General features: G+C 35.4%; 1 protein-coding gene across 6 annotated transcripts; it reads left to right on the top strand.

Annotated features, from left to right (window-relative positions):
- Positions 1-482: 482 nt before the first annotated feature.
- On the top strand, positions 483-12,783 carry LOC110107125 (presenilin-like protein At1g08700). Of its 6 annotated transcripts, none has more exons than XM_028700097.1 (2): positions 483-1,898; positions 12,427-12,783. In XM_028700097.1, exon 1 carries the CDS (start codon positions 608-610, stop codon positions 1,889-1,891), a length of 1,284 nt encoding a protein of 427 aa, XP_028555930.1. In that variant the 5' UTR covers positions 483-607; the 3' UTR covers positions 1,892-1,898; positions 12,427-12,783. The 6 variants fall into 6 exon arrangements, with proteins under 6 accessions (XP_028555930.1, XP_028555931.1, XP_020692953.1 ...); XM_028700098.1 differs by lacking the exon at positions 12,427-12,783 and adding an exon at positions 11,319-11,415; XM_020837294.2 differs by lacking the exon at positions 12,427-12,783 and adding an exon at positions 8,217-8,585 and having other exon boundaries at positions 483-1,937.
- The last annotated feature ends 1,059 nt before the right edge of the window (positions 12,784-13,842 follow it).

Below are 13,842 nucleotides of genomic sequence, written 5' to 3' on the forward strand. Positions count from 1 at the left end.
ATTTATATCCATGCCACATAATTCTTATATATTTACATAAAAAACACTTATAATTTTATATTTATTTACATAAAATACAAATCCTTAAATCACATTAAAAAATATTACTATTTTTCAATTTTATAAACTAAAATAAGATTTTTCATGTGCATATGTTGATGTGATTTAGATGTAGTGTTTAAGTAAATATAATTATTTATAGATTAGACATATAAATATATAAGAATTCTATGATATATAAATGCTTCAAAAAATATATTAAAATATAAATTAAAATGCATGAATGTGAATCTTTTATTAAATGAAAGATTAAAATTACTTATTGGTTAAACAAAGATAAAAAATTATGTGTGAATATCTCCTTATAAAAAATAATAAAATTTACAAAAAAATAATTTTCATGTATATTACAAAATTCTCATATATTTATATATTTAATACTTAAAATTTTATATTTATTTATTTAGCACTAAATTCGCGTTCCCGTAGCCTTCTGCACGACTTCGGGAACCTATTTTTTTCGGGCGGCAGTCGAAACCACCCGAAAAAAATGGTTCCTTTTTCTTCCGGTTAGCCACCGATCTCTCTGCGATCGCCGGAGCCGACGATGCGACGACGCCGGACGCCGACGGCGATGGATGGAAGTATCCTTGATTCCCTTGGGCAAGAGATCGTTGGCGTGATGTCGCCGGTCTCCATCTGCATGCTCCTCGTCGTACTCCTCGTCTCTTGCCTCTCTCCGTTACCATCTTCAATCGATTCCCCTTCCTCTACTCCGGTCACCGCCGCAACTCTAGTCTATCTCGAATCCCCCTCCGATCCCCCAGCTAAAAAACTCGCCGGTGCCCTCCTCAACGCCGCAGTCTTCGTGGTCCTTGTCGCCGCTGTCACTTTTCTCCTTGTAATCCTCTACTACTACAACTTTACCGGTTTCCTCAAAGCCTATATGCGATTCTCCGCCTTCTTCGTGCTAGCCTCCATGGGCGGTTCGATCCTCTTCTCTCTATTCCGCCGTTTCTCCCTCTCCCTCGACGCTCCGTCGGCAATCCTTCTATTACTCAATTTTTCTGTCATCGGCGTCCTCTCTATCTTCTCACCCGCCGTCCCCATCGTTGTGCGCCAATCTTATATGGTGGCCCTCGCCATCATTGTCGCCGCTTGGTTCACTAAGCTCCCGGAGTGGACCACCTGGACCCTTCTCCTTGCTCTCGCCGCCTACGATCTTGCTGCTGTGCTCTGCCCCCGCGGCCCGTTGCGCATCCTCGTTGATCTGGCGTCCTCTCGCGACGAGGAGCTCCCTGCCCTCGTTTACGAAGCCCGCCCGACGGCTTCCAATCACTCGGTGTCCTCCTCCCCCTTCCCAGCCGCATCGGTAGAGCTACAGCCCCAATATCCGGTTAATTTAAATCCCAATGCTAACCCTAACTCAGAACCTAGCCCAAATTCAAGTTCAAACGACAGTTCGCCAGGCCCCAACCAAGCGGATGACTCTGTCGTGGAAATTGAGAGTCTTGCAGAGGAGACGTTGCCCTTGGTACCTGCTGCAACAAGTATAACTCAGCTGGGAAGCACCCATGGTGATCCCATCTCTTCAGTTGAGCAAGATGATATTTTTGAAACTAGCAGGGGAATCAGGCTTGGTCTTGGGGATTTTGTCTTCTACAGCGTGCTCGTTGGCAGGGCTGCCATGTTTGACTTGATGACCGTTTATGCTTGCTACCTTGCGATTATATCAGGGCTTGGATGCACCTTGATATTGCTGTCGATTTGCCGGCATGCATTACCGGCGCTTCCAATTTCCATTACTTTGGGAGTTGTCTTCTATTTTTTGACCCGGCTGGTGATGGAGCCTTTTGTTGTTGGGGCGTCTACGAGCTTGATAATGTTCTGACTAACTGGTTAGTGTTCATCTTGGAATTCCAATAGGATATATGAAGGTGATGCTTTAGATTCTGAAACTTACCAAACCCGTCTGTCGTTTTGACACTCTTTGCTGCTTTCTCTTTCTTTTCTTTAATTGTATCTTTTGTGGAGATATAATTGAACTGCTTATAGAATTGATAGAAAGATGACAAGTATTTTGAACTTGTGATTGATGCAGGATGGTTAAGCATGCCGTTTTTTTGAAATAAGACTAGAATGATAGACTGTATGTAGATCACACAAGGGAATCATATAATATATCTAGATCACACAAGGGAACCTATATGATTTGTAGATCATAGATTACTTAATATGACAATTTTTTTTGCTAAACTTTTTAATGAATAATGTAAAAATACAATTGACTGTAGTGACTTTAACACCCTAAATGAAATTAAAGATTTTTGTTTTTATCGGCGTATTAGTAAAACCGAAGTTAGAGAGGCTTTAAAGAAGAAAATGAAGTGTGGAAAAGCTTTTGGACCTGATAATATTCCAGTACAGATGTGGAAATGCTTTGGAGATGGAAGGAATTTTTTGGCTTATTAAACTTTTTAATACTGTTTTGAATACTAAAAAGATGTCAGATGAGTGAAGAATGAGTATGTTAATTCATATTTTTAAGAATAAAAGTGATGCACAGGAGTGTACGAATTATAGAGGAAATATGTTAATGTGTTATACTTTAAAACTATGGGAGCGAGTTATGGAGCGTAGGTTGCGGCATAATACTAATGTTTCTCAAAATCAATTGGATTCATGCCAAGTTGGTCTATTATGGAAGCCAAACATTTATTGAGAGGTTTGATGAAGAAATATAGAGAGAATAAGGAGGATCTATATATGATATTTATTGATTTAGAGAAAGCATATGATAAAGTTCCAAAAGAAGTGCTATGGAGAGTTCTTGAAAAGAAAGGAGTTAATAATGCTTATATTCAAATCATTAAAGATATGTATGCAGGACCTATTATTTGTGTTCAAACACAGGGTGGTTGGACCAATACAATTTTTTATTTCAGTTGGATTACATCAAGGATCAGCCTTAAGCCCATATCTTTTTGCTTTAGTCATGGATGTTCTCACTAGACATTTCCAAGAGGATGTACCTTGGCGCATGCTTTTTGCTGATGATATTCTTCTTGTTAATAAGTCTAGAGAGGGAGTTGATGGTAAACTTGAATTATGGAGGTCAACCTTAGAGTCTAAAGGTTTTCGCTTGAGTATATCTAAAACTGAATCTATGGAGTGTAATTTTAGTAGCATGGACCTAGTGAGGGGATTGTGACTTTGGGCGATCAAGTCATTAATAAGAGTATATGTTTTAGATATCTTGGATCTATTGTTCAGAGTGATGGTGAAATAGATGGGGATATTATCAGCAGAATTCAAGTTGGATGGTTGAAGTGGACGAATGCATCGGGCTTGTTGTGCGATAGAAAAGTCTCCCTCAAACTTAATGGAAAATTCTATAAGATGGTGATGAAACCCGCAATGCTTTATGGTGTTGAATGTTGACCATTAAAAGAGAAGCATAATACAATGTTAAGTGTTGTAGAGATGAGGATGCTTAGGTGGATGAGTGGCTTTACCCTTAGATATAGAATATGAAATGAGCATATACGTGAAATGGTTGGAGTAGCTCTTGTGGAAGATAAGATTAGAGAGAGTCGCCTTAGATGGTTTGGTCACATTAAATGGAGGCCTTCCGATGACCTGGCTAGGAAAGTCGAGGTATTAGATTTAACTTATGTTAAGAAAGGTAGATGTAGACCTAAAAAGAGTTGGTTAGAAAATATTAGAAATGATTTTTATTTATCATATTTAAACGAGAATTTGACTTTTAATAGAACACAATGGAGAAAAAAGATTCTTGTAGCCGATCCCACATAGTGGAACAAAGGCTTGATGTTGTTGTTGTTGTTGTTGCAAACTTTGAGTACAACAATTGGAACCAAAACATTGATGTAATGGTCAAGTAAAGCTGAAAAATTGGTGAGAAATTTAACCCTATAAAATGAATGAGCAATTCTAATTTAATCACTACATATAGGTTTCTAGTTGTCTTATCTGAATAAAATTGGTAACTATTGCGGGCTAATGACAAAATATGTAGAAAAATTTATGTCACATAAGAAATTCACCCAAGTAAGAATTTTAGGCTTTGCCTAAGTATAAGAATATGACTTTTAAGTGTTTTCATTTGTACCACACTCGAATGAATTATATGTCCAACTTGCACTCACAAGATTTAAATTGAAAGAAGGAATTTTGTTCAATCAAAAGTAATGTAATTACATACCTCATATTATTTTTTTTAAGCTCCTCATCATAGATTAGTAGACATGATTGCACAAGATCAACCCACTTTAATTCTAGATATCATCATGTTTAAATTTTAATCCTATCCAAAACTCAAAGTAATTGTAATTAAATCAGTTGCATAAGCTATTTTAGGTACAAATATAAGCCAGCTTTCATGTAGGCAGCTGCTCTGCCATTCTTAATATCAATTGAGGCATTTGTTTCATATTATTGTAACTTTTGAGGTATTCTATAGCTACTACGAGTTTGATTTGTGTTTGTGTTTTATTTTTGTAACCTTGCAGCCAAATAGGTTTTAAGTTTTTTTTTTGCCCACCACATTTGAAGGACAACATCCAATGTTCAGTCTTTAAAGGAAGCCAAAAAGTCTTAGGTTAAAACCTTAAAAAATCCTCACAAACTCACACTTGTAGATAATTGAGAGCAAATCTCAATGGCTCTAAGGCATTGAGCCAGTAGACTTTGGCTATACCTCCAACTATCTCGCTTGGTTGCTCTGACACACCATTATGCCCGCATTGAAGTCCCCCTCGAGAGGTGAACTCTATGTTTCTCATTTTCTATCATTTTCTCTCTTATTACAAGTAGCTTCTACAGTGAAACAAGCCTAAGATTGTCAATATGCCTTGCATGTTTTTTTTTTACTTTCGATTGGTATAAGATTATGTTTAAGTTCTTATATGTTTCTTATATACATAATTTTCTTTATTTATTTATTTTACTTTATTTTTTTAATTCAAGGCTTATGCCTTGATCTATCTCAAAACTTATTTCGCAACTCGGTTAAGGGAACCTCCTTGATTCCTATGTTTGTTTTTAAGATATTTATCTTCAAGTGATTTTATTAGTGTTATGTCATAAATTGGCACAACTATTTGTGCAATGGATTAAAGTTTGAAAGAAAATTGAGAGGTGTCTTAAATATGATAGGGCTCACATAAACAAACCTTTTTTTTTTTTTTCAAAATATAGCACATGCTCGCATTTATGTTATCATCATCTTTAGCCTTTTTTTTTTCATCATCATTATTAGCCTTGTTTCAATTGTTCAGGTGCTTCTTTATAAATTCTCCAGCATTTTCTTATTTGACTGTTACATGAGATATGGAACATATTAGGAAATAAGATAGTGAAAATAGATTATGAGTGCTATGACATAAACTTTTTCAGTCATTAATGTATGTTATCTTGAAAAATATATGTTCGTTTCCTTGTTGAATAAGATGTTTTGTTTCAGTAGTAGTTTGATATGAAGTTGAACTCTTTTGGAATTTCATGATCTAACCATCTATGAAGCTTAAGCATGATAGGGAACATAGAGACACGGGTATTAGATACATCAATTTTTCTAAATTATAGCTTGTAAATGTATTTTTGTTACCATCATCATCATCATTAGCCTTATCCCAACTATTTGGATGCGTTGCTTTATGAATTCTCTTTTTTCATTCATTTTTTTTACAGAATTACATTAGATGTTTTGCAAGTTGTTGACTTGTCAAGACAAGGCATTGAATGCTCACAGCACAAAGGAGTTGTAAATGGTCAAGTATCCATAAGAGACATAAATTTTGTAAACTCTGAAAATATTTAATTACCATTGGGTTACATGATCTAAACAGCCTAGGTTAGAAAATATTAGAAATGATCTTTCTTTATTAGATTTAAATGAGAATTTGAGTTTTAACAGGACACAATGGTGAAAAAGAATTCATGTAGCCGACCCCACGTAGTGGGACAAAGGCTTGATGTTGTTGTTGTTGTTGGGTTACATGATCTAAATGTTATTTATATTTATGAGTTTTATTTTAATGAAACTGCTCAAAAAGATTGTCCTAAATGATGAATGTCACATTGACCCTAAACTCTATAACAATAAGCTTAAAACAACTAGCATTAAAATTGATTACAACTCACCCAATGAAAATATGATTGACAATTACTCCAAATATCTTATGCTCCTGTGCTTATGTGGTGTTGTCTTGCACATAGATTTTGTAGTTTTTTTTAGTACATCTTCTATTCTATTATGCACGCCCAAACATCTTAAGTTCATAATCAGCTGAGAAAAGCAACTAACAATTCCATATGTGTGTGATAGGAAATACTTGTGTTCGCAAGTAACCCTAAGGTGATACTTGAGTTCGCAAGCAATCCTAACCCAAATCGATATGCAAACAGCAGTGAAATGGCTGTTTGTAGCAGGAAAAACAGCAAAAACCTGCTGTCTACAGCAGGTAATCAGCATAAACCAGGGAAAATTGTGAGAAAAATCAATGCAGGACTTGTATTCCACTAGAAGATGCAACAAAATAGAAAAGATACAATTGATCCTCAATTCGAGAGGAGGATCGATCTCTCCCAAATCTCTAGACGCCGCTAGAGCCCAAAGAAAACATAAATCTAAGAGATCTCAAATTTCAGCCCAAATTCAAGATGCTCAAACCCTAGGAAAATCTACTATTTAATGCATACAATTCAAAAGGAATTCCCTAAACAATCCCTACAATCAATTTCCCTCCTAAAATCCATTCAAAAACCTTCCTATTCGGGCGTGCGGCTGAATCGGCGGCGTGCGGCTTCCGCCCAGGCGAAACCAGTCGCCTGTTTTGCGACTCGACCGGTCCCGTGCGGACCGGCTGGACCGGTCCACTGGACCGGTCTAACAGTGTGATAGCTCAAGTATTTTTTAAGGGCTAGATTGAATGTTGTTTAATTAGAAATTATACGAGTCTAAATAAGAGTTTATTTATATTTGGAGTTCAGAACTTCCTTTGGGTGTGACTCTTGATAACTAGTTTTATCTTGACTAGGAAAATGCTCTCCATTAAGTCTCTCAGTTCGATTTTAGAAGTTTTTTTTTTTTTTTTTTTTTGTTATGGAGCGGTTAAGGAGAATATTTTGGTGAGGATTGTCAAAGTTCCATAGCTACATCATTAATGCTTTATCGGGTTATTGGTTATTAGGATCCTTGATTATGATGTGAAGCCTTCCTCATCCAGGAGCTTCCCAAAGGGCTCAATTTTGATATCTTTTTCGGTATCGATCACTTGATCACTTGCTTGGTCTTTCTACATTTCTTGTTGGTTACTCCACATCTTATATTTTGCATGATAGCGTGTGATGGCAAATCAAACTACACACTATCAACCTGATTCTTCGTTGACTTCAGAATTCGATTATATTTGTCACATTTTCTTCTTTATTATATTTAAAGGTACATTTGATGAAATCAATGTCAATTAGTCAAAAGTTTTACTTGAATTCATGTGTTTGGAGTTTTCATGCACACAATCATCCCTCACTTAAAATTTCTTGATCAGGGCATCGTCTTGCCAAACGGGCTGCATCGTTGCGTATGACTCATCTAAACATATCGGTTGTGCCCATTAGTCACGTTAGACAGTGTGTCGAGGAGAGAGAATGTTAAAGGGCATTTTCTTAATAAATCTAATAATTAAAATAAATACTATAAAAGTCTAAAAAAGAATTATTATTAAAAAATCAAAGCACAAAATCATAATAAATAAATTCATGAATAAAAATATAAAATAGAAAATAGAAAATTCGAAATATAATTATCTTCATAAGAATAGATTTTAGAAGTTAATGATAAAAAATAGCAAATTAACTAATTCGACTTGACTTGAGTCGGATTCAGTTTCGACATTTTAGATTGATCCAGTTTAACTCTTCTATAGGCAATCTAATTTAATTACACTTAGCTAAATAATTCGACTCGAACAAATCAATTTAAACTAAATCAATCAACATAAACTTAACGCATATTAATTCAAATCTGATTGTGTCACATTGTATTCAAATTAGATTCAATTTGGCCAATTAGTTTAGTGGTTTTATTTCAAATTTCAACTCTTCATTCCTCAAATCAAGCAAATTCATAACAGTCTTTGGATTGAAATTCTGATTGAAGGCGAGATGGTCATTCTTTTCTCTAAAACCATTAGGTTTTACAAGGCTATAGCGGCTGTTTTGGGTATCTGCTAGGGCGTGAAATTCAGTTCGTTGGAACCAGGGAAAGAAGTGCTTGTGTTCCTGTTGATTGGAGGCGAAAATAAGAGGGAGCTGCTTGCGATTTTTGTTGAAAACGAGAAAGGAATTATCTCTGAGCTTTTTCTCCTTGCATCAAATAGCTTCCTCTTGCTTAAGCGTCTGTACTCTTTTTTCTTCTTACTTTTGAACAAAAGAGACAGAGAAAGATGGAAAGTTCTCTTGGAATGTTAATTAATGTCATTAACTTGAATTTGAGGAATATTGAGAAATATATGATGATCTTGCTTGAATAATAAGTTTTAAGAAAATTTGGGTGGATTTTTTCTCTTTATTTTTTTCAAAAAAAAAAGAGAAAATTATGGATTATTTTCATGAGATTTTCGAATGCTAAATGAAAGTCAAGCGTGGGGTATATTCTAACACTTGTAAATGATTTTATTACATTGATTTTTCGAATGTAGGGTTATATCATTTAATAGATTGAAATCACTATTTCGTTTTGACCTATATTTTTATGGAAATAAGGGATTGAGGTCCTGTTTCTTTATCTCTTTCATTTTTGTTATATGGTCGTTATTCTTTAGAAGTTGAGATGATAATTTGGAATCCCTAATGCCTACTTTCATGTTCAATCTGGTTGAGTAAATGAAATATGAGATTTCATATTTTTGTGAGAAAAAATGATTAAAATGGGGTTCTCTCTCTTTTTAAAACAAATAAAATATTTAAGAGATGAGGAAATTGGTTCTCTGCATTTTCTAGAGATAGATTAATTGTTCTCTCTAAAATATTTTTAAGTTTTTGTAGAGAATATATTTGAATACATAATATTGTTTTTATCATAGAGTTGAGGTGTGTAAATACCTCTGGGCTTACGCCTATTTGGAATGAGCTGCCAGCTAATAACCTAATACACACGCAATCGTCCTAGATGTAATGCATGATAAGGTTAGCTCTGTCCTAAGAGATCGAAGGAATATATTAGAATCTAAATCAATGACTTGAGATGAGTAATTTGACTTTACATTTAAGTGATGCTAATGAGACGCCTCGCTAAAGATTAACTTTTTCAAAGTATTCTCTAAGCAAGTACAAAAGATAGATCTAAGAATATTAAAAACAAACTTGCTTACATAAATAAACTTAAACACACGATTTACATTCACACTTTATAAACATACGGTTTAAAATCAAATAGATAAATCATCTTCTATATTCAAACTAACTGAGATTAACAGTTAGGGTTTTGTTGATTCGTACTAGAGTAAATAGAAGAGAGAAGAAGCGAGGATGATGCCGGAGAATCATCGTCGTCGAGTGAGCTCATCATTGAGTTCGCGAATCGGCAACGAACAGCTAGGTGGAGCGGGAGACGAATGGGAGGAGACTAACGGGACTGCACACAAGAAAAATAAATTAGGAGTTCTTCCATTTGCGACTCGATTTCGTCCGTGAACGACGAAATACAAGAAGAGCCGAACTGAGGAGGGACACGTGACCTAGGAGGGAAATGAAGGAATTGCGTAGCTTAGGGTTATACGGTCCGAAATAGCTGTATCGTGATTTTGATCATTCATTTTGCGATCTACGGCTACTCTCACGCGCGTTTTGAATAGGTCTTGTTCTTTCAAAACTGTCGGTTTGCTGATTACCGGTGGTTTGGCCGGTTGTTTAGCGGTCCAATGCTAGACCGATTTATAGGGTCAACCGGATCGGTTAGGTGGTTGTTTCCCGGTTTAACGGGTTGAACCAGCTAGTCTAATCCGGTTTTAATAACCATGATCATAAGACTTTCAAAGATTGATAATGGTCTAACTTGTACATTGTTTGTCGTCACGAATGAACAACTTAATGAGGAATAATATTTTAAAAATCGGCATGATAGCTTAGAATGGATAACATTTATTCATTTGCTTGAGGGTGTGTGTGTAAAGATAGCTTACCATCAAATTTGCCTCCATTAATTTTGCCTCCATGAATTCTGCCTATATCAATGTTCATGGAGCCCAACAATCTATCAAATTCCTTCTTCACTTTATACTACCTCGGTGTTCCTTGAGATTATTAGTGACTTCTCATCAACTCATAAACTATTTTAATTATTTATAATTATTATTCTATCGCCTCTTGAATCCATAGGCTATTATAACTATTCTATAATTATTATAACCTAGACACAAATGTTGGAATGAAGTATTCAACCAATTCCCGGTAATTTATGTCAAATAACATCTAATAAGTTTAAGAATTATATATATATATATACTCCCATTAGAAAATCATAAATATGTATTAAGATAGTTTCATCCACAAAAAAGATTGTCTCCAAGTGCTAGATCTTAGGCGCATGACAAAGGGTTAAAAAAATTGGTAGGAATTGGCGGTAGGGCTGGCAGCGGATAGGAAAGATATAGGGGCTATTTGGTTGTAGGAAAAGTGAATGCAAAGCATTTGTAATAACAACAGTTTAAACCATTTATAATTAGTAGTGGTTATAACCAGTGTCGTTGATATTTATATCGGTTATAATTGCTGGAAGCTCAGATACAGCTGGTAACCTTGCATTGCAGCGACATTCTGGTTGTGTGAGTGACTTCTATCAATATTTTGTTAAATTCCTAAGCTTGTTCCATTTTGTAAGTCTTTAATTGCATCCACAGTAGACTCTTTTGCGGTCAGTTGTCCATCTTGTAGCTTTGGAAGTATAACAGATCAGCTGCGATGAAAATTTCAATGTCATTAACAAGCGAAGATACTATATTTTGCTTGTGCTGACTATTAATGTTGTTTCTATCAACGGTGTTCATTTTTTTATGAAAACAATGTTATTTTGATTTCTGATAAGGAGCACGCCAGGTTTGACTAGATATAAAAGTGAGCTTGGTGATGCATTTTCATGGCTAAAAAACTACTACTGGTTCTTGCCATTGCCCACTTCTTCTTAATTTCTTTTTCTCTCTGCTCCTTTCCTGCACTTTATGGAGCATCATCATAAGAGTAGTTTACCTAAACATCATTAAGATATACATAGGAACAATTCTTGGCTTCTTCTTCCTCTCGCTCCTAACTTGTGGATCCTGGTCTTCAGCTTGGGAAGCGATACCCATTTGAGATTCATTCTCATCCTTGCTGGCAGGTGAACCTGTTTCTCCATTAATTGTTCTTTCCCACATTTTTTGTTGGATTGCCTTTGCTCTTTCTTTTCCTTGTATTCATAGAAGACTAATGATATTCGTTCACCTAAACATCGCTAAGATAACTGATAGGAAATACTTGAGTTCGCAAGTAACCCTAAGGGAAATACTTGAGTTCGCAAGCAAACCTAGTAGTGATTGGTGAAAAATAGCAAGAAAACTGTTGATTACAGCAGAAAACAGCAACGACACAACAACCTTCTTGAAAAATATGAAGAATTCCACTAGCCGATGCAGGAAAATAGTAAACGATACAAGTTTCTTCAATTGGAGAGAAAAAATAACTCTCCAAATCTCTAGCCAAGCCTAGAGCCCAAAGGAACAAACCCTAGATCTCAAATTTGATTTCCAACTGAAAATGAAAACCCTAATTCTCCCAAAGGAATTAATTAAAACAAAGAGGACAAATACAAAATTCCTAAACAGCCTATAATTCAAATTTTTTCTTCCAAAGCAAGTTTAATCAAGTCGTGGGCCCCATCTCTCCAACCGGCCCCTCTCTCTCTTTCCCTTGGTTCCGCCCCCTCCTCTTGTAGCAAAGAACCGGTTTAGATTGGACCGGTTCAACTGGCCCTAGGGCCGGCCTAACAATAACCCCCAATTATGGAATCCTAGGCAATAACCAATTCAGGTTCATTTCCCTACAGCCATGCCTGCCAATAGTGTGACCTTGACTTTAGCATGGGGCATACCACCCATTTAAGTTTATCTACCTATGTTGAATTGCCTTTGCATCTTGCTCCTTTCATGCATTTACAAAACACTTGGGAGCTATTTAGTTTGAAGGTTTTTGGGTGTAAATTATTTCATTTGCAAGTATATTATAAATATAATTGTTTAGCTTGATGAAAAATAAATTCAATTTAAATTTTGGTGTCATATCTTAAATTATTTTTTATGTATTCTAAAATCTGCTTATTTTGACTGATTTTCAAATGCATTGCTTATCTTCCCAACTATTTGCCCCAAGTAGTCGCTGGCCACTACCACCTCTACCCAGCTGTTGCCACCGCCGCCGCCCGCTGTCGACCACTCCCAACGGGCTTCATAGTCGATTCATTTTATTTCAAACCTAAAACAAAACATTAACATCAGATGGGTAATAGCAGGTGCAAACCTCTATTTTCTTCACAAAGTCGGGTTTCTAACATCAAATACTTGAAGAAGCAATAAAAAAATTGTCCCAAACAAAAACTAAGGTTACATTCAAGAATGTTTTGTAAGCTTCGATTGGCATCTTAAAGTTGCTACGAATGTGCTTGTAACAATTACTTTAATTGGCTTGTGGAATCTCCAAAAAAAAAAAGAAAAGTTTGTGGAGTGTGTGGCACATCTACCTCCAAGACCATTAAAAGCCATTTTCCTGTCACTGGCCACTATTTCTGTCTACTCCAACTGCGGGCAACAAGTAACACACCACATGGCCCTTTAATGTGGCATCCATCTTTTTACATAGCATTATTGGACGACTGGTCATGAATTTTTCTCATGGATGCATTAAAAAAAAAAAAAAATCTTCTTACATATATATAAATATATAAAGAGTTGAATGCGATCCTTTTTTGGGGGGAGAAATTGAGGCAATACCATAATCCAAGCTCATGTGAGCTTTTGGTATGGGTAAATTATTACGTCCAGTGTCCGGATGTCAATCCAGATGTGCCACATCACCCAAATACACCGGGCCCCAGTATATTTGGATGATGTGGTGCATCTGGATTGGATGTTCGGACGTCCGGTGACCGGATGTAATAATTTGCCTTTAGTATGAGTGTAAAAAAGAATGATCTGATCTGAAAATTTTAAGTTTTTTCGAACTTATTTATGAAATGGTTTGGACTTGGGTTAACCCATGAATTTGTTTTTTTCCTTGAAATATTTCCTATTTCATATTTTTTCTTTTAATTTTTTTTTCTTCTAAGTATAATTTTTTTTTTATTTTTGTATCAAATATGTTAAATTTTATAGTTAATAATTTTATAAATTTTATTTAGTCAAAACGGGTTGGGTTCGAATTGATTGAATTCAAATCGGGTTAATTTCAAGTTGGATCGGAATTAGATTCTTAAACTTATTTTGATACTCCTAACTTTTAGCGTGTGGTGTGTTATTGCGGTTTTTTTTTAGAATTGAAACCTCACCTTTATTTTGGAATTGTAGAGACAATACCTTGATCCAAGTGCTCAATGGCTCTTACAAAAAAAGTATCTTTCAATTATTTCTTCAAGGTGTTGAATGTTATCTTATGGATAAACTCTTCTTTGGATCAAACTTTTTCATATTTAGGCTTCGTTTGGGATGGCTTTCTTCTTGCTTCTTAAAGCGACTTTTTAGTTAAAAAGTTAAAATTTTTATACTAGAAAACCGCTTTAAGAAGCAGAGAGAA

The sequence above is a fragment of the Dendrobium catenatum genome, unplaced genomic scaffold (genome assembly GCF_001605985.2).
Source record: "Dendrobium catenatum unplaced genomic scaffold, ASM160598v2 fragScaff_scaffold_1448, whole genome shotgun sequence".
In the NCBI taxonomy this organism is placed as follows: domain Eukaryota; kingdom Viridiplantae; phylum Streptophyta; class Magnoliopsida; order Asparagales; family Orchidaceae; genus Dendrobium; species Dendrobium catenatum.